The 21,159-nt window shown below is 53.1% G+C and overlaps 1 protein-coding gene across 3 annotated transcripts in view; it reads left to right on the top strand.

Moving 5' to 3' along the window:
* The window catches only part of MSI2 (musashi RNA binding protein 2), a 424,558-nt gene that overhangs the window by 146,084 nt on the left and 257,315 nt on the right, over positions 1 to 21,159 (top strand). For all 3 annotated transcript variants that reach the window (XM_075561554.1, XM_075561553.1, XM_075561555.1), the window contains exon 6: positions 4,872 to 4,964. In XM_075561554.1, coding sequence (XP_075417669.1) covers positions 4,872 to 4,964 — 93 coding nt within the window. The remainder of the gene's footprint in view (positions 1 to 4,871; positions 4,965 to 21,159) is intronic.

Below are 21,159 nucleotides of genomic sequence, written 5' to 3'. Positions count from 1 at the left end.
TGCATCCTTTGCCTGAGCCCCACCTTCCTCAGGTCAGTCAGAGAATGTTAAAAGTCCCAGGCATAGGGGGATATTTTGTGGCACCCACAGAAACCAGGATGGCAAGGGGTGGGGATAGTGACCCCAAATGTGCACTCATGCGCACCCCCCACATCCACCCACTGTGCATAGCATTGATGGGAATTGGGGGCCCTTCGCTGGCTCCCATTGAAAGGATGGACCCCCTTTCCCAGCCACCAGTCGCCATGGAGATGGAAAGGCATTGGAGAGAAGAATGTGGGATTCTGGGGTCCTCTGCCTTCCCACTCCCTCACCAGAATGCAAATCGTTGCGCAAGCCACAGGCCACTTAGCAGTGGAGCCATCAGGATGCCCAGAGACAGCCCGCTCGCATTCCCACCATTGTGCCCCCAGAGGGAGGGGTCACCATGCAGAGCCCACTGACCCCACCATCCCACCCCCCCCACCCAGCGGAGCCATAGGTGAGCAGCTACCTACGGGTGGCACATCCTTTGGTCAAACCGGCTTCCCTGGAGGGCATGCTGGAGAGCTGGCTCACTGGGCCCGGGCTGGGTGCCTGGGGAGGATATTTCAGCAATGTGGGCACTTGGGCACATTGTCCGGGGCTTGGAATTTCTGCTCCTTCCTCGAAAGAAAAAGCAACTTTATATATCTGTGTGTGTTTTTAAGACTGCAGATTTACGGCTCGGTGGCTGCGCCCATGTCTGGGCCGCGGCCCAGGTGGGTTCAGGACTGCTGGCAACTGTGGGTGCATGAAGGGTGTAAGAGGAGACCTTTCTCTTGCCGAGTGCCCAGGGAGCGGACGTTCTGTGGGCTTGTGCTGTTGGCAACAAAGACAGGCGTGTCCTCAGGCTTTCTGAGTCCCGGAGCACATTTGGATGATAGAGATCTCTGTACCCTGCCGACTTGAGCCCAGATGGAAATGAGGCAGGGGTTCATTCTGCGGGATACCTGTCCAGAGTTCCTTCAGGTGGAGACCTCCTCTGGTCGATCACATTAGTGTTTCTTTGCAGACATTTAATTGCTTGGCTAGGGTTAGAGGAGGAAGGAAACATCTAAAATTAAACAATTGGCAGCCTCTGCCGATCTGAAATCAACAGAGAGACGCAGCGAAGGGCTTTTGAAATTCCGGGAGAAGAGAATGGGCCAGGGAGAGTTGATTTATCAGAGCTTTCTGTCTCAGGTGTCTTGTAGCTGCGCATTGATCCTGAGCTCCAAAGGTAGATTTAGTAACTTCACTTGGGATTCTGTTAGCAGGGAACATTCATTTAGCGACTGCCAGGTGTCCGGCTGGATGCTGCGCCAGCTGTGGTTTCCTTCAGCCCCCAGGAGGAGCGTTGGTGGTAGACGAAAGGAGCAAGGGTGACATGCTCTGCTGCTTACCCAGAGGCCCACGGTGCTGGCAGTCTGCTTCCAGAAAGATGTGCAGCCTTCGGAACCCTCTGGGGGCAGTTCTGCTCTGTCCTGTGGGGCTGCTGTGGTGGGAATCCGCTCCACAGCAGCAGGTATGGACTAGTTAGTACCTCTCAGGGTGGGTTGGATTCTATGTTCTAGTAGAGGGTCATCTCGGGCACCTAGCTCGTGATGTATCCACTAAGGGAGTTTGTTGGAGAAGTTGCAAAAACGAAAGGGGAACAAAAGCTCAATGCACTGCCATCGAGTCAATGCTGACACACAGTGATGACTCCGCCCTGAGTCAGAATAGCACCGCCCCGACTTGTGAGCAAAGACATGAGCAGAGGTCCTTAGAGCTAGCTCGTGGGGTTGTGGGGTCTTCATTGTGTCCTCCTGCCCCTCTGAGTTTCACAGACGGAAACTCTTTATGGGGTGCAGAAGGCCTCCTTTCATTCCCTCGGAGCGGCTGGTGGTTTCGAACTCCTGACCTTGTGGTGAGCAGCCCAGGTTTGCCGTTAGGGAGATATTTAAACCCGGATCGTCTTCACTGAGACTTAGGGGGGGCGATGAGCACTCAGGAGGAAGACTATGATGTGCACTTAGGGGACGCTGGGTTGCCCTGGAGCTGTCCATCATGGCTCTTGATGGCCTCTTGTATGCACAGAGGCCTGTCCTCGGTAAGGTATTGAGGGGTGGTTTTTTGGGAACCAGAATCCCAGGTTTTCTTCCGTGGTACTCCTGGGAGACCACGTTTTCAACCTTTCTACTAGTCACTGAGCAGGTCCACCATTCACACCACCAGGGGAGTCTGCCTTGAGATGGAATAGCGCCCCACCCCCTCATTTGTGAACAAAGACGAGCAGAGATCCTTAGCGTTAACTTGGTGGGGCGGTGGGCTCTTGAGTGTCCTGCTTGCCTTATATCATCTAGTCTCCCGTCCGTCTGAGAAGAGACTGTAAAACCAGTCTCGACACAGGTGAAAACCACGGGCAGGCTCACACGGGAAACAGGAAGTCGCGCACGGGGGATGTGTGGAGTCGCCAGGATACCAGCCTCTTCCAGCAATACAGGATATCTGTAATTGGGATATTCCAGTGTGGAGTCTGCCAGCCATGTCCGTGGGCTGGTCCCCACTGGGAGCTCTATGTTACCTAGGCTCTCTGTTCTGTAGGGTGGCCACCCTCACCGATTCATGAGGCCTCAGGGGTGGGGAGAGCCTGGTGGTGTGGCCAAGCACTGAGCAGGTGCGGCTGGGTCTAGGAGTTGAGTGTTATCTCCATAGACACCGGCGTGGCGCTTTGAGTGTGCCCAGCTGAGGCTCCCTCTCCTGTTCAGAGTTGAGTTGCTCTCCATTCATTTGTTCACTCATTCATTTATTCAGCTGATGGGCACAGGGATAAACTGCTGTTTTTAAATGGGGGAGATGTTACACCTACTGAACTTAGTAAATTAGTGTTTTGTTTTATCTTTGGCTAAAACCTCATCACCAATGACTCACCCCCTACACTCAGTCTTTGGAATCCAGTTTCTCTCCCTGATTAGTTTTCGGCACCTCAGTGTAAGAGGGTTCCACCCATCAGTGAGCTTCCCTCTCTGTTTGCCTTGAAACCCATGGGAATCTCCAAAGTGGCCAGTCACCCCTTTATGCAGCCACCAAACCTTTGGCCTGGGCTTCTCTGTGCTGCCACTGGCCTGGGTGCTGCAGATCTTCCCCGAAGGAGTAAGGAAGCGGGTTCGCCCGCGGCTTTGCGCCGTTGGAAAGTTTGTGAGCTGCGTCAGGGTGTGGGGGGCAGTGTCCTGGGGTTTCAGAAGCAGCAGGGCCCGGGATCTTCTGGCCGGGTGGGGGTGCTGATGGTCTGGCATTTGGAGAAGGTATTGTTTGAGTTGGATCTTGGAGGATGGTTACAACTGGTCCAGGGCAGGATTTTGGAGTGCACATCATTCTGAGGAGGGGAGGGGCTGTGCGAATAGAGGTGTAGAGACTGGGGGGCTGGGGGTGGGGGTTGCTGGCTAGATCAGAGTGTGGGCAGAATCATGGGAAATGAAAAGGGAGGTGGTGGACGGGGGACACTGGGTGCAAGGTCTGGGGTCTGTCCCATTGCCGGACCTATACCAGCACCTAGGAGCTCAGCTGGCTCTGAGCAGAGCATTGTATTTTAGAATTGCTCCTGAGTTTCTTGTTGATGAATTTTTCCTGAGTTATGGTAGAATACAGGTAACTGGAATGGTATACAGTCCAGTGACATTAATCTCACTCATCCTGATGTACACCCGTCACCACCACCCATTGTCTTTCTCCATTTTTCAGAGTGGCGGCAGTGTGCAGCGGAAGAGCTGACATTTCAGCCAGCTCTACCTGCCCAGTTGGGTGACATTCTTTAGGTGTGTCCTGCTGCTCGGCCGTCAGCCTTCTTTCTCCCCAGACTTTCCCATCCACCTTAGTGGGAGGACACTGGGCTCCCAACAAGATGACCCCTCCTTCCCCTCCCTGGGATCCATGAGTAACTATGTCTCTACACTGCGCCTGCTCTAGACATGCCGTGTAAGTGGGCCATGCCGTCTTTGCCCCTCCACATCTGATTTGCTTCTCCCAGCATCAGGCGTTCGAGGCTCGTCCGTCTTTCAGAGTGCATCAGGCCTTTGTCTCTCTGTGTGGCCCGGTCACATTCCATTGTGTGTACATTGATTTATCCCTTCGTCTGTCGGCGGGCACTGGGGCTGTTTCCTACCGTTGGGCTGCTTTGAGCAGAGCCGTGCGTATGGACCCATTTTGTGGGTACGTTTGAGGCAACAGCTTTTTGCGCTGGTCGATCTGTTTCAGTCTCTTAGGTCGACAGTGGGTTTCACTAAATCGGACAGAGGCTGAGAGCGAGGGTGGATGAGATTCGAGTTTTCCAGGCTGCAGCTTGAAGGTCTAGGGTTTCCGGGACACTTGTTTTCCTGCTCCATGTGGCTTAATTCGATCTGAAATGTACCTTCCCTGGTGGTGGGCTCGGAGCCCTGGTAGCATAGGGATCACACATTGGGCTGCTAACCTCGAGGTCAGCGGTTCGAAACCACCACTGGCTCTTTGTGAAGACCTACTGTCTCTGAAAGCCACGGGGCATTCTACAGGGTTGCTATGCATTGAAAACGGTGATGGCAGTGAGTTTGGTTTGTTGGGAGGTTGGTGGCGGACTACCCAGTCCACTGCTAACCTTAAGGTCAGCAGTTCAAACACATCAACTGCTCTAAGGGACAGCGATGAGGCATCTACTCCTGAAAAGATTTAGTATCAGAAACCCACAGGAGCAGTTCCACTTGTCCTCTGGGCTCCCTGTGAGCTCAGCCCGACCGAGGGCAGTGAGCTGGGGTTCGGTTTGGAGACGTCTGGAGGGTGCCCTGTTTCGGCATCTGAAGAAGTGCCCCTTCAGGTCACCTGGTTAACCTGTGTCGTCCTCTTGTCGTTTCTTGCAGATGGTCACAAGAACAAAGAAAATATTCGTGGGCGGCCTGTCTGCGAACACAGTGGTGGAAGATGTTAAGCAATATTTCGAGCAGTTTGGCAAGGTAAGCGCCGCGCGGGCCTGGCCTCACAGTGGCCGCCTCCGTCGTGTCCCTGGAGACCGCGTGCTTGAATGTGACCCTGAAGCTTCACGTGGACTTCAGCAGGAGCTGGAGCGCGGGAGGCCGGTGTGCAGTGGGCACGTCTCCCTCGTGCCTACAGGAGCAAGCAGACAGAGTGGCCTTTTAGTGGGATTTTGCTGGCATTTACCGACCACGTGGGGATTGGGCTGGGAGCTGGTGGGGGCAGCGGCTGGGATGCGGGGTTGTGACTCAGACATGGCAGGAGCTCCGGCTGGCAGAAGCTGCCGGAGGCTGTGAGCAGTGTTGGGCTTTGTCTTGTGCCTTTCTGGAGAGTGCAAGGGGAGATGGAGGCCTGCCCCCAGGGCCTGGCAGCCAGAGCCTCCCCGTTAAATGCCAAGGAGACTTGGAAAAGATGCTGACGCCGTACCTGTCAGCATTCTTCAACTCGGTGTTTGTGAGGCAGCATTGACATGATGCCCGGAGCGTGGGAGCCCCACCGGGAACCCTCACGGAGGCAGGAAATGGTGGGCATGCGTGGGGCAGACAGACAGACAGACAGACAGTAGTGCGTGTGGTGCGCATGCAGCCTCACTCATGCTGGGGGGGAGACGGGGCTTTCCAGAGTGGGTTCTTGTGAAGGAAACAGAGTTCCCAGACTGATGTGCTGCCCCTGGCCAACCCGCAGGATCCGAGCCTTGGTGGGTTGTATGTGGTGTCCTCTTCTGGCGTCCGTGGGAAAGACAGGCCCGAGTGATGTACACGGTGAATGCGCTGGGCCAGGAACCGACAGGGTGAGGTTCTAGTTCATCCAGCCAGACCTCAGAAGAAAGGTCTGGCTGTCGACCTTGGAGAAGTCCCCTTGGCGCACAGTTCTATTCACGGTGCACGAGGTTTGCTGTGCATGGAGATGGGTTAAAGAGGCTGGCAGGTGAGTGGCTGAGCCGGACGCTGCTTGGGGCTCTCTGCTTGGGGACACTGTCCTGGGGCTGTGTCCTGCTCTCAGGTCTGTGTCCTTCCTGCTGAAGGGCAGAGGTGGATGAGAGGACACTGCTACCCGTCTGTCCTGTTGCCGTGGGCAGTACACAGTCCCTGCTGTCCGCCCCCCCCATCCCACCCGTCTGTAAGTTCTGTGCCTTCTGCTTGTCTGCCCAAGGCAATGGGCAGCGATGACCCTACGTGTGCCCATCTGTCTAGAGATAGCAGAGTGGAGGCTTTCCCGTGTCTGCTTTCTGCGTGGATGGCAGACCGTGCAGCAGAGAGAGGTCAGCTGGGAAGACGCCTGCCCCACTGTGCTCTCTGGCTGTGGCCCCGAGGCTGATCCCCTCCGCTGGGGTTCTGAGGAGTGGCTGAATGTGTTGGTGACCGAGCACACTCCAGTTCACCTTCTCAGGCTACATTTGAACAGCTTGGGGATGGTGTCCTCACCCCGCCCCACCCAGCCCAGGGAGAGAGGTCGGACGGACATAATGAAAGGAGACATGTCCAGCCTGAGTCTGGAACAAGAGCCCTCCTTGCTCCCACCCTGCCTTTGAAGCCAGGCTGGGGCAGTGCTTGCAAACACGAGGTGGGATTCCTTCTTCAAGCCGAAACCTGTTTTGGAATCTCGTGGGCCGATTTGTGGGTGTCAGGGAGGTGGGTGCTGCCCAGATGGGCTGATGGTGTTCAGCAAGCTTGTACTTGCCAACAGGCAGCACATTCCTGGGCCCCAACCCTTCTTTACTCCCTTCTTCCTTCCCGTCTTCCTCCCGCTTGTCCCTTCTCTCCCTCATCGGTTGTCTCTCTGTCCCTCTTCATCTCTCTGTGTCTTTTGTCACACTTAGGATCTGGGCATCAGGTCCAGGGGAGACCCTGCATGCTTTAGCCATGCCCACCGTGCCAAAACGCTGCCCGGAGCACTGTGGCTTTTTCATCTGGGAAGCTGTCACAGACCCACGTCTCTGGCCTGGCACTCACCCTGCTCTGAAGCTGCTCGGTTAATTTTGCAGTAACATTTGTGGGTTCCAGTAGGATCTGTAAACTTATCAAGTGTTTTATTAAAGAACTAAAGAGGCTTTTGAATGTATCGAACCCCCTAAAGCTCTCTCTGCTGGTGTTTTCATAGCTCATTTCATACTCATGTGCTGAGCATCCTCTGGGTCTGTCTGCAGAATAGCCAGGGGCTAGTGTTATTTTTGCATCCCCTTGGGCAGGCTCGCCACCTCTCAAGATCAAAGTCAGAGAGCACTCTGTTGCTGGGCCTTTGGGACAATGAGCAAGTCCTGGAGCTATGCAAAGAAGTCACAGATAAACTGACAAGTGGACTCAACACTGCACTAGTGTAGCTCTTGGCTGAAGGGAACCAGACACGAGCGGTGTGTGTGCCGACTCGTGCGCTTGTGCGACGCACACTCAAGTGCACACGCACATTCCTGACTTTGCAAAGTTGCTTTGGGCTAGCTGCAAGCCAACTCCAGCTTGCTGAGGTGCAATTAGGGTGGAGGGCGTACCTACTGAGCGTAGGGAAGTAGGCCAGCCTGCCCTCTGGCATGATGTGTGGGATTCTTCGCCGGGAGGCTGGGGTGGTAGTGTTCATTTTGACTTTTGGCAAACCGAGTCTCACTGGGATGCAGTCCTTGACTTGGGTCACAGCCCCCTGAGGTTGTACTGGATTCAGCCTTCCTCTCCAGCCTTGCCTGATAACAGGGCCTCAAGCCAGGGCCATGTTGACTGTCTGTACATGGGTAGGGAGAAGAAGAGATTGTGTCTCTGCACTGTTCCGAGGGGTGAGCTGGGACTCGGGGTACATGGGGGAAACTCAGAGGGTTCTGGTCCATATATGCACAGGTTTGTTCCAAACAATGTTTTTGAACAAGTCTTTGCCCTCGGTGGATGGCTTCTCTCAGTAGTAACTCTTGTTTAGTCTAGTTAGGGAACTTGTGCCCCCAAAATGTCCAATCAAGAGGGTACCTTCTGAGGGAATCTGCTGGCCAAGGTAACTCAGATGGTTATGGTGACTGTTTGGGACATTCCAAAGGTAAGCTTGATAGATTTTCGCGAGGGAACCAGGATGGTCATGAAGGCTTAATAGGAAGAGCCCAAGCTCAGCACGGCCTTATGAAGTAGATTCAGATTCTCTGGGACTCAGTAGACCAGACTAAAACTGCCTCTGGGTTCCCGAGATGGTAACATTTTATGGGAGCAGAAAGCTTCACCTTTCTCTGGGAGCGCCGGATGGTTTCCAACTGCCTGCCTTGGGATTAGCAGCCTGAGATATCCCCCAGGACCCCCATTTGGGGAGCAGTGTGAAGAAGATTGAAAACCACATTGGCGAGGAAAAGGCCAGGACGGTAACAGCCATGCACGGTTTTCCATCACCACAATGTACCTGCTAGTGCTGCCAGAGTGGTGGGGGCTGGCCTCTGAGCACGTCCTTGGGGACTCTTGCCACATTGATTGTTCTTCCCCCTTTGGGCTTCTTTCTGACACTGAGAAGGAGCCGGCTTGGCGTCCCTCGTCGTTGTGAGGTACCGAGTCAGTCCTCACTCATCCCTACCCGGTCCCGTGCCACCCTCCCCGTGGCTCTTAAGTTTGCGCCCGTCCATGCGGCCACCGTGTCAGTCCATCGTGTTGAAGGTCGTCGTCTTTTCCCGGTCCCCCCCCCCCACCCCACCAAGCATGATGTCCGTCTCCACGGACATCTCCCGACATCTCTTAGGGATCTCTAAACGGCCCTTGTGACACGGTGTGCATCGAAGCGCGTACTTCTGACGTCTTCGGGGAGAGTTGGAGAGAAGGCAACCTCACCTTGAGAAGCGTGTAGGCCCGGGTGGGAGGCTGCGGTGAGAAACACCTTCTGATACTTTTGGTTCGTGGAGGCAGCTGTGGTTTTGTAGCGGGGCGTTCTGACTTGCCTTCATTCAGCCCTTTGCTTTCTCTGTGGTGTGGGGTCCTCACGCCCACCGACAGCAGTGGACAGGATGGGTCAGGGAGGTGAGGGTTCAGCAGAGGTCACCCAAGGAAGACAGCATTCAAGAGCCAAGAGTTCATACCCTAGCTCCTCTTCCTTCACGTCTACAACTGTCCATCCTTCCCGGCCACCCTCTTTTTCAAGGCCCCCTCCGATGTTTCCCTTCTTCCTCGCCGCGTCCTGCCGGAGGTGGCAGCTGCCTCAACGGTTTATTTCAGGTGGCAATCAAAAATGGGTAAGACTGTTATCAAGCAGCTGAGCTAAGGGAGTTTAGTGTAGGGCGCGCAGAATGCCGCTTTAAATAGCTGAAATTGGAGGCTTCTGAACCCATTTCTGCTGGTGCCCCCCTCCTCTCCCAGAAGATTGACCCCTGGGTCTGGGATGTCTTCACTCGCTTCTATTTCAGATGAGATCACCAAGAATGGCCATTGGTACAAGGTGGCTGATCTTTGGGGATGTTTGTCCCCCACCCCCGGGGCTGCCAGGGTGCTGTCTGGGGAAAGGGTCGGCCGCAGGCGTCCAAACCCTCGGGCTGGGCCTGACTGTGCGACTCCTTGACCTCGGTTTCTCGCGTGAGAGGAGGAGCTGGGGTAGGAACACCTGAAAAGAACCCCCCAGTACATGTTGTCAGTTCTGTGCACCTGCTGTGCCACAGGTCCCCCTTCCGCGCTGTTGCTCCAGAGTCACCACGCTGTGGTGGAGAGGCGTGTGGGCTGGCCCAGCTCCTTGCAGCCCTGTGCACCACGGCACCGTCCCCAGTGGTTCTTGCGTGTGAGCCCATCGTGGCAGCCAATCCACACCGGCGAGGCCCTTCCTCTTTTTCCCTGTCCGTCTGCTGCCCCCAGCATGCTGCCCTCGCCAGGGGCCAGGCTCTCCCGAGCGCACGTCCGAAGGACACAAGGTCGGGTCCTGCGCCCTCCTTGCCACCAGCCGCTTCTCGGGAGGACAGGGAGGCCTTCTGTTCCCATCAACTGTGGTTCTCAACCTTCCCGTGCTGCGACCCTTTCATACAGTTCCTCATGTGGCAGGGACACCCCCCAACCCCAACCATAACATTATTTTTGTTGCGACGTCATCGCTGTCATTTTGCTACCGGGATAAATCGGGGGACCCCTGTGAAAGGGTCATTCAACACCCCCCAGGGGTCGTGACCCACAAGTTGAGAACCGCTGCCTTAAAGAGTCAGTCTTGGGATTCCACCGGGGCAGTCCCACCCTGCGCTCTCGGTGGCCTGAGTCAGGGTGGGCCCACCAGCAGTGGGTTCATGACGTCCCAGGACTGTGCGGTTCCATTGTTGCTTGGTCTGGGCATTTCCGAATTAAAGCCAAGTGTGTCCTCTGCTGAGCTTTGCAAACGCCCTTTGACAAAAGTTTGCTTCTCAGCGGCGGCAAGGACGTGAAGTCCTCTCCTTGACGGCACACCTCGTGTTCAGAAAGGTAAGTCAACTGTTCCCATCGAGACAGCCTGGACCCGATCGAGCTCTTCGTGATGTTTATCATTTTTCCTCCCTCGGCCCACTCTTGACCTCTCTTTCCCATTTATAAAACCCGCCTCCCACTCAGCCACCCAGGCAGCCCCTTAACTCCGAGAGAGCCGGTTTTGTTCACTTGTCAAAAAGGCTGATCTGCAGTCGTTTATTTTCCCCGGCTTGGCTTTCCCGGGGAACGTTATCTGCGCCGGTGACTTCATACATGCAGGGATGATGTATCTAGACCAGTCCCAGGAATGGCACGCCACTGATGCTCCCGATAGGCACGCCGAGACCCAGAGAATGAATCGTCCTGTTCTCTCCCGCGCAGCCGCCTGAGGAGCCCCGCTCCGTAATGAAAGTGCTCTGGGATCAAAGAGACAACTGCGGGCTGGGCCTGTCCTTCAAGCACCCGCTCCTTCAGGTCTCCCTCACAGGATTTGGGAGATCAAACAGAGGCCTGGACACATCAGGAATGCTCTGCTCCATCCTGGATGGCGCGGGCCTGCCCCTTCCCGCCATGGGCTGCGATGAGAGCGCTCCTCGCTGGGTGCTTCTCCCTGTAGGTGACGCCTGTGAAAGCAAGCAGGCCCCGGGTTGGAGGCTCCCAATTAGACTTCACATGGCGAACTGTGTAATTAGTTTGGAAGACTTATGCTTAGTCATCGGTTTATCCTAATCGGCTCTGGCTTCCCCCAACGACAAAGTGAGCTTATTTTGCTAAGCTGAAACAACTCTGCACCCTTTGTTCCTGCCTTTTATTGTCTGGTGCCTTTCCCTCTGTTTTCCTGCCAAAGTTCTGTTTCATTAGGCCTGCAAGTCATTTCCAATTCAGTGGGCTGCTACAATCCGGCCTTTATCACTCGGCTGCCCTGGTTCCCATGTCCCTTCTGGGCCAGTGCCCGAGTTGAGTTAGTGGTTTGACATGGGGATTTTAACCTCTTCCTGCCCCAGGCCCTCCCTCGTGGGAGTGGTGAGGAAGAAAGGGGCCCGAGGGGAAAGGGTTTCAGAATTAGGGCCCTTTAGTCTCATCCAGGGCGGCTCTGTGGAAGCCAGGAGCTGGGCATGGCTCTCTGGAAGTCCAATGGCGCTGCAGAGAGTAGGGCCAGAAAGCTTTTTCTTGAGGGATGTAGAGGTGGGGGACTTACTAAATTTTTTTAGAACAAGTATAATAAATCCCCTCGTTTTACACCTGTTCTTTCCTGGCTCCCGGTTCTCTGTGCCCTGTCCTCCGATACATCCTGTGTGAGGGAGAGTCGTACCTGGGCTAAACATAGTCGAAAGCCTTTGACATGTGACAGGCAAGGGACGTGTGAGAAAATAAGCCAGCAGGTGAGCATGTTCCTGAGAGTTAGACTGTGACCCTGCGGTAGGATCTCACTGTTTCCAGGCGTCTGCTGTGGACAGGCAGGGCTCTGGGAGTGTGCTGTTCTCTCAGCCCAGGCCAGGAAGACAAAAGTCCCGCCTGCCCTTTGTGGGCATCAGGGCGCCCAGAGGGGCTGCTTGTCTTCTGTTGTGGGTTTGTACAGGTGGGATGACTGGGAAAGGCCCGGCCTCCCTGGGCCTCGCCCCTGTCAGCTGCCAGCCTCTTGGGTCTTCTTGAATGATGACTATGGGGCCCATCAGGAAGGGCCACTGACTCTCCCCTCCCTGGCCGACCAGGCTGAAGGCTACTTTTATGTTGAAGTGTTCTTCTCCGATGCTCCAGAACAAGGCCGACACTGTCCCCGAGCCGAGCCCTATGAATTCTCTGTCTGGTTTGCGTCAATCTCTCCCTCCGGAAGTGTGGCCCGAGGAGGAGGGGATTGTACTTGACCCCTGGCCAAGCTGCTCCCCAGAACAGCTGCCCTTAGAGGACAAGCATGTTGCCTCCTCACTGCCGCCCTCGCCCTGGGCCCTCAGCCTCGCCCTCCAGAAAACAAATAGTCCCCAGGAAGTAATCCGATCCTGGGTGCCCTGCAGGTAAACCCGCCCTGGTTCCCGCTTCCTCCTCTGAAGGCAGTGGAGGGAGGATTGAGTTAGGAATAGATCAGGCTCCCAGCCTCACTTCTCCCAAATCTTCACATTTGCTCAGGGGAAGGGGGAAAGGAAAGCAAAAAGCAAAAGAAGCCACTGCAGTAGTGGGTTTCTAGGAAAACCTCCCATCTCTTCTTAGTGTATGAAATGTAGCCAGCTGTTGTTAGGCAAATGCACCAGACACGATTATTGCTCTGTTAACAGTGTTTTAAAATACACAAATAAGAAAATAGGATGCCTTCTGGGTAGCAAGCTGGGGAAAGTTGAGATTATGCTAATCAAAAGCCATGTTCATATGCAGAGTAGGTAGGGGAAGGGAGGCCCAGACGTCCTGGCTTCCCTGTTTAATTGTGTTTCCCAATGTGGTTTGACTTGCTTTCAGTTTTCTGCTGGGCCCAGGAAGCGGAAGGCCAGGGGCTGTGGCGCCTGTGGGCAGGAAGGAGTTAATGAGGCCAGGGTAGGGTATTAAATTCTCCCAATGGCTCACCTTCCCAGGGTGCTCCGGGCCCACTGGAAGGCTTCCCTTACAATGGAGTCGTTAGCATGAGAAAGCCAGCCTTTCTCTCCCTCGAGGGAGTTCAGTGGGAACAGAACGAGGAGGAGAAACCAGGGATCTGGCTTGTGCCAGGGGGTGCAAGGAGCGGTCCTTGTGCAAGAGAAAGCACGGTTCATTTAGACTTGGCATAGGGCCTCGAAGACATTGTGTCCTGGCTTGAACGTTGGCTCTGCGCAGGCCCACCCGCCCCCACCCTGTCAGTAGGACACCCCGTTACAGGGCTCCTGCTTCTTTGCTTCCTTCCTCCCTTCCTTCCTGCCCCTCCCTTCTTTTCCCTGCCTTTCCTTGTCTTAGGATGAGTCTCTGACGAAAGGCAGAGTTTGTCCAGTTGTGAGGTGCAGTAGGTAGGTGCAGTGACCCCACGTGCAGCACACTGAAACCCCGCCCAGCCCTGCGCCAACCTCCCCCCCTCGCCACATCCGAGCCCACTGGAGAGCCCCCCCCCCCCGTGCCCGTCCATCTTGCAGAGGGCCTTTTGCCGACCCACTCCCAAGCAGGCCACCCTTTGCCAAGGACTGGCTCCTGCTCCCACGTCCAAAGTATGGGAGGCAGAGTCTTGGCATCTCCGCCTATAAGGAGCTGACTGGTTTCCACGGTCTAGATTTTTACGGCTCTTTATGGTCAGATTGGTATTTGCAAATTAGCTGAAAGTGGACCTCGGATCTGTCCTTTATTTACATTCAAAGCCATCACAGTGAGAGCCCCAGAAAAATGTTAATATGCAGCAGAGGCAGAATGGTTGAGTTTCTGACTGTTGCTAACCTCACCACTGCCTTTAAAACCAATCATGAAGCACACGGCTGATATTTAATAGCTTTTAGCTGATTATTTTTCTTCTCCTCCTCTTTCTTTTCTACCCAAGTTGACCTGGGTGTACTTGAGCGGAAATGAAGTCGTCCAAATGCTGAATTAGACTAATCACAGGCCTCTGAGAATGAAATGGAAGCAGAGATTAAATGGCGGAGGGAGAGTCGGCATTAATAAGCGCCAGGAAAACTTTGCATAAAATAAATAGGAGATTTGATAGATTGAATCTGTGTACTTTGCTGCCATTTTTTCCTCCAGTACGCGTTGCCTTCCTGGAGTTGGCTTATTGGAGTCATGAGGTCTGATCAGTCCCCATCCCCCCTGCAAGCCCGGGCGTGGCCCTTCTCTTCTGGATCTGGTCTTGTGAGGCCAGTGCCTCCAGGGTAGAGGCGCCTAAGAGGTGGGGTGCACAACAGAAAAGATGCATGTTCTTTGCTGCCTGCCTGTGCTGGGGGGTGGGAGAGAGGAGTGGTTGGAAGGCAACACACAGATAAATGACTTTTTAAAACTTTTTATTGTTTTAATGGGGATCTTGCAAATCTTACGACAATCCATCATTCAATTGTATTGAGCAGACTTCTACATATGTTGCCATCAATATTTCCAAAACATTTTCTTTCCGCTTGTGCCCTTGGTATCCGGCTCTCTTCTTAACCCTTTCTCCCCCACCCTCCCACCCTCATGAGTCCTCGACCAGTTATATATTATTGCTCTTATTTCGTGTCTTACACTGTCCATCCATTGGCTCCCTTCACCCACATTTCTGCTTTTCGTCCCCCTGGGGGTGGGTGCACTATATATCCACCTGGGTCATGGTAGGGGGGGGGGGATGAAGCATTCAGGAGCTAGAAGAATGCTGTATGTTTCATCGGTGCTATCCTGCACTCTGGTTGAATCTCCCCTTCCTTAAAACCTTTCTGTGGGAGGATGTCCATTTGTTTACAGATGGGCTGTGGGTCTCCACTCCAATGCCCCCTCATTCACATCAATAAAATTGTTTGTTTTGGATCTTTTGATCCCGTCAACACCTCATGAACACAGGCTGTTGTGCTTCCTCCATGTGGGCTTATTTGCTTCCCTGCTAGATGGCCACTTGTTTAACTTCAAGTCATTACGACCCCAGATGCTTTATCTTTTGATAGCCGGACACCATCAGCTTTCTTCACTACATTTGCTTATGCACCCATTTTGTCCTCAGTGATCCTGTTGGGAAGGTGAGTATCAGTGTGCCAGGTTATTAGAACAAAGTGTTCTTGCGTTTAGGGAGGTTTTGAGTAGAGGTCCAAAGTCTGCCTGCTATCTTAATACTTTAACATACAAATATATGTATATTGGCCTCTATCCCTTTCATTACAAATCAATATATTTACATATATACATGCCTATAGCTATACCTCTATAAAGAGCTTTTGTTTCCTACTTCTTTCCTCTAGTTCCCTTCACCTTCCTCCTGTCCCACTATCATGCTCACCCTCCACTGGGCAGAGATATGTTTTACATATTGGCAGCTCCTGGTTGTAGGGAGAAGGAACCGGGTGACCACCTGATCTGGTTTGTTGGGACTCGTGGTTTCTAGGGCTCCACACCAGCAAACCAGAACAAGCTGACCCCGCTACATAGAAGGGTGACTTGGCACTCAGTCTAAGACTCTAAAAGGTAGGAAGCCTCCCTGGACCTCCACCTGGAAGATTGACACATTCTATCAAGTGTGCTCCAGAACACACCATCCCTAGTTACTGTCTGCCTTCCTGGTTTAACTCAGCAATTGAGAACAGGTATCCCATTTCTGTCCATGCTGTCTAGTCAATTCGACCCACAGAAACTCTATTGGACAGACTAGAACCAATCTATTGGATTTCTTAGACTGTAAATCTGTATGGGACCAGACAGCCTCATCTTTCTGTCCTTAGAGTGATTGGTGGACTTGAACTGCCGACCTTGCAGTTAGTAGCCCCATTCTCAGCCCACTCCACCAACACGTCAGCAAGTGTTAACTAAGCAAGTGGCTAGCAGACAGCAGGCCAGGCAGACCTTAAGCCCCTGGGGGACCAGGCTCATCCTTGACTTGACACGAAGGACCCGTTTGCCTCCTCTTTGGGGTCCTCCTTGGGGATACTTTATGTGTCTCTCAGAACTCAAAGAACCTGTGTCAGTGTAGTGAAAAGTGGACTTCTTGTAGCCAGGAGCGAACTACGGGTTGAATTAGATGAAAATCCCAGCAGAGTGGTTTGTTTGCAGGAAGTTTTCCTTAGGGGGTCTGTAGGCCTGGTGATGTGTGGGCATGGACTGTGCGTAAATTAGAGCTGGGTCCTTGACGTTGCTGCCAGTCTTTTCTGAGGGACAGAGGCAAAGATGTGCACATTTGCTTATTGTTAGTAGCAAGTTAGTACTTAGAAAAACAAAACAAATGAAAGGACAGAAGGTAAGGTGATTTTCACTTAAGGAAAAATAATCGAGAGTGTGGAGTGCCCATGCACAGACTTCCCCCAGGTTGATTTTGGCTTTCTCATGGACTGGCATCGACCAATCAATCTCGAGGGGCCTGGGAGCCCTCCAGGAATCATGTGCTGGAGTTAGGGTATAAAATATAAGGAGGGTCTCTGATTTGGAAATTTCTTAAATTTTTTCAAAATCTTTTTAAAAAGAACCCCATATTCCTTTTTTAAACAGACCTGCTTTAGAAGCCAAAAATGGATTTATGGGTGTCACCGTTCTCCAATTCAGATTAGGCATTGATTGGTCAAGTTCAAGGACTGTGGTGGCATGGTACATCGGGAGTCAGACTGCTAACACAGCGTCAGCAGCAACCTGACAGCCGCTCCTCCGGAGAAAGATGAGGTTTTCTACTCTCGTGAAGGTTCACAGCCTGGGAACCCACAGCGGTAGTGCAGCTGTGCCCTACTGGGGTTCTGTGAGCCAGAATCAGCTCCATGTAGTGGGGAGAATGAGTTCATGTTCAGATTCAAGGCCTTCTCCCAACAGCCCGGGGGAAACTGGCAGGACCATCCTCACTTGCAGAGCTGAGAAAGCAGAAGGGATGTATTCAGGACCCCTCGACCAGGTAGCAGTGAGCCCAAGGTCCTGTGTTGGCTGCTTGACCTGAGTGGGTGCCTGAGATGGGTGTTTGCTGGAGACGTTTCTACCCCTGTGCAGACTTACAGTCTCAGAGACCCCTGGGGACAGTTCCATTGTGCCTACAGCTTGCTGTGAGTCAGAATCGAGTCCCTGGTGGTGGCGCGGGTGTCTGAGATGAGGGCTTACTTGACACATCTTATAGGAAAGCAAACAAATGGCATACCAGGCCACGTTTGTATGGATGTGTGTGTTACCTTCTTCTTCTTTGAAACCATTTTGAGACTTGAGGACAGTTTAGGATGGCAGCTGGCTGTCTCAGCCTCTGCTCGAAGGATGCTGGGCTTTTCCTTAATTCACTCGACCATTAGGAGGTCTTGGGTGGAGGATGCTCTGTACTCCCATAAAGATGTATAGCCTGGGGAACCCACAGGGACCCTTCTCCTGGGCCTGGAGCTTGCTGCCAGTCAGAGTCGAGTCCACGGTGTTGTTTGGTTTCATCGTTTGAGAGCACAGCCAGGCCCACTCATTTACATGCTGCCACAGAGTGGCCTCATCTTTATCCCCAGGAGCGTCTGGTGGTTGCGAACTCCTGACTGTGGTTACGAGGCCAGTGCCCAACTCACTCTGCCACCAGGCCCCTTGGCTGCACTCTAGTGTAACTTTAAGTTCAATACGGAGGGAGTGGTGGGTTGGCTTGGGGCCCTAGTTTGCCTACCCTGGTTGAGCGTATTGCCCGGGAATGAAAGCATAGGGTTTTGTTTATACTCTAGATTATCTGGAGGCAAATCTAACCCTGCTATTTTCTAGCTCTGTAATCTTCCCCACATGGTTTAATCTTTTTTTTGGCCTCAGTTTCTTTATCTGCACACGGGCGGTGGTGATGACATTGCTGCAGAAGGACCCCCAAACTCATCGTCCTTGCGTCCATTCTGACCCCTGGTGACCCCCTAAGACAGAGTGGAACTGCCCCGTGAGTTTCTGAGACTGACTCTTTGCAGGAGTAGAGCCTCATCTCCCTCTTGAGGAGCAGATGGTGGTTTTGAATGGTCACCCTTCCTGTTAGAGGCCCAACTCGTAGCCCACTAGGCCCCTGGGGCTCCCACAGTAAAGGCTCCGTCAAACTGTTCAAAAGGATTATGCCGGAACCAGCCCAAACCCTCTGCCATTAGTGGGTTCAGGCTCGCATTGACCCCATGGTTTATTAGGCTTTGTAGATCTTTGTGAGAGCAAACAGCCTCATTTTTCTTCAGCGGAGTGGCTGGTGGGTTTGAATCTTGGATCTTGGGGTGAGCAGTCCCATCTGTAAGTGCTTTATCAAAGTTAGTTGCTATTGTTCTTTTCGCCCTTGGTGACCTCTGGAGTTTGCCTCTTAGTCCTCTGGGGCATTAGCTCTGCCAGTGAAAATGAGTCTTTCCTCAGCCTTACACACGCACGCACACGCACACACATGCCCGCACGCCTGCGCCCGCGCACACCCTCTCTTTCCCAGCTGCTCTCTAGATGAGCTCACCACTGAAACCGTTTGCCCACTCTGGGGGAGACACCAAGGAGAAAGCCCCCAGGGCCTTTCTGTGTGGAAGTGAAGGCTCCGTTGCAGTTTGCAGCTGCTGGGACAGGATCTGCCCAGGTTCAGTCGGCTGCCCGTTTGTGTGCAGGGTTTCCAGCCTCTATGGCTTTGCTGGAAACAGTTGAACTGACCTGTAGTAAAGAAAATTCCTTTGCTTCGACTCAGCTAATGAACTCTTTACATGTCTTAGAATAATTAAAATGGTTTTAAAAGGCCACACTGTTTGGAAATTGCCCCCCTGTCATTCGATGGATGTTTATGAAAATGTGTTTTCATGTTTTGATCGGTTTCACGAGCTGCTGGAGCTCCTTGGGAGAGCCGTTCCCATCCTTGTGTGAGTTTTCTCCGCTTTTCCTTTGCACGTGTTTATAATAAGCTGGAATTTCTGGCTTTTGAATTTATAGCAAATATTAGGATGTTAATAAACTCTGTGTTAAGTAGGAGGGAGAAAGCCCTCTAAAAGCCTAAAGCTTTCAATCTCAGCGAGCACCGGCAGGGAGGCCTGTGGAGTGCCAGAATACAGCCATCCTTCCTCATTAGGCCGGAGGCGTCGTCCACAGCCGCTGCCTCCGCCGTGTGTTCCTGGATTCACCCAGCAGCTCTGTGCTGCATATCTGGGGAGTACAAGGCTCTGCTCTAGGGGCGAGTGGTCGCCCTGCCCATGTGTAGCTGGACTTTTAGGATGGGGTGAGGGGTGGGAGAGGACCAACCAAGAACAAGCAAGTTGATCATAAAAATCATTGCAAATGGACAGCAGAAAAGTAGGTGAAGGGAGACCGCGGTTGGTCTAAGACATGGAAAAAAAATTATCAAGGGTTCATGAGGGAAGGAAGGGGGGATATCAAGGGTTCAAGTGGAAAGCAAATGTTTTGAAAATGATGATGGCAACAAATGTACAAATGTACTTGACACAGCGGATGGATGGTGGATTGTGATAAGAGCTGAAAGAACCCCCAATAAGATGATTTAAAACAAAAAAATATATATTGCAAATAGTGCTATTCAAGCCAACAACAAAGAAACAACACCCAGATACTAAGTAAGAGAATCCAAAATGGGGGTGTAAGAGGGAACCCTTGGTATTTTTAAGGAAAAACAAAAGAAACAAATTGCCCATAATTTCCCGGTCTCCACTCCGTTGGGAGGGTCACCATGACAGCCCTGGGGCCGGTGGAGAGCCAGCGATGGCCCAGCGTGGCCGCAGCGATGCCTGTGGCTTTCGCGTAGATTCAGATTCGTGGAGATGCGCCATCAGAGTGGGTTTCCAAGGCTGACGGCTGCACGGGAGCACATGGCTAAGTCTTCTCCCACGGAGCAGCTGGTGGGTTTCAACCGCTGACCTTTAACTCGGCAGCCGAGTTCTGCACCAGCTCCCTGTGCTGCTGCTGCAGGAGCTCGGTGACGGGTGGCAGAAGGAGTGAGTCGTCTGGATTATGGAGAAAGGTTGTTCAGGTGGTGACCCTGTGATGGTGGTGACTGTGTGATGGTGGTGACCCTGTGATGGTGGTGACTGTGTGATGGTGGTGACCATGTGATGGTGGTGACCCTGTGATGGTGGTGACCGTGTGATGGTGGTGACCGTGTGATGGTGGTGACCGTGTGATGGTGGTGACCCTGTGATGGTAGTGACCGTGTGATGGTGGTGACCGTGTGATGGTGGTGACCGTGTGATGGTGGTGACCATGTGATGTGATGTTTCTTTTTTTAAGTGGGGCTCTCAGAGAATGCATTCGGTGGAACCCATGATTCCCTGCTTACTGCCATTGAGTCAGTGCTGACCCCTAGCACCTCCCTATAGATTTCCAAGACTGTAACGATTGGTGGGAGTAGAAAGCCCATTTTTTCTCTCAACTGTTGGTGGTTTTGAATTGCCGACCATGCGGATCGTGGCCCAAAGGGTAACCACTACACCACCAGGCCTCCGAATGAGTCCCCTACCACTCAGGGTAACTTGGCTAGTTCCGCCTCACAGTACAAACTTAAGACTAAAGGACCGCTCAGCAGGGTGGATGGAGCTCATCAACAAGGCCTTTCTGGATTAGGTAGCATCAGGCTTGAGTAGCGGTGATCAGTACAGCTGCCTCAGGGAAGGGAAGAGAGAGAGGAGGGTGAAAATACGTGATCCTAGTGTTTCCTTTCCCACCTGCTTCCGGGAAAATCTGTGGACCGACTGAGTGTCAAACATCAAGTGGCATCTGTGGCAGTGAGAAGATAACGGGTTCATTCTCTGGCGTTGGGCTCACCCTGGCTCTTTCTGTGGTGAAGAGACGAGGTGGATACCAGGCAGTTTCGCCCCAGACTTAGTGTTGGTGATTGGTGAGGTTGTAAACTTTTGGGTCCAACAGCTTTCAGCCCAAGTACAAACATCTCTGATGCTGAGAAAGCAAGCTGTTGGCCAGGGAGAACAGGTGGGTTCAGTTTCACTCCCCTTGAAAGAACAGCATGCATGGCGTGGCTCTCAGAAGCTGCTGGACCACATGACATACTGTCCCACCTCTAGGGACGTTGGAACTGGGGGATCGGAATTTAACTCCCGGGGCCATGAGTGGTATGACTTTAGGCTGGTGGCTTAACTGAACCAAGCCAGGTGTCTGCTAAGGGGGGAGATGATTTCATCCACGCAAGCCAGCAACCAATTTCTCTACCCCAACCCATTCCTGCCTAGTCCATTTCAGCTCATGGTGGTCCCTCGCGGGGCAGGGCGAACCCTTCAGGGGACTTTCTTGGCTCTCCTCTTTGGGG

The sequence above is a fragment of the Tenrec ecaudatus genome, chromosome 10 (genome assembly GCF_050624435.1).
Source record: "Tenrec ecaudatus isolate mTenEca1 chromosome 10, mTenEca1.hap1, whole genome shotgun sequence".
Lineage (NCBI taxonomy): Eukaryota > Metazoa > Chordata > Mammalia > Afrosoricida > Tenrecidae > Tenrec > Tenrec ecaudatus.
This window is presented reverse-complemented; position numbering and strand designations above follow the sequence as displayed.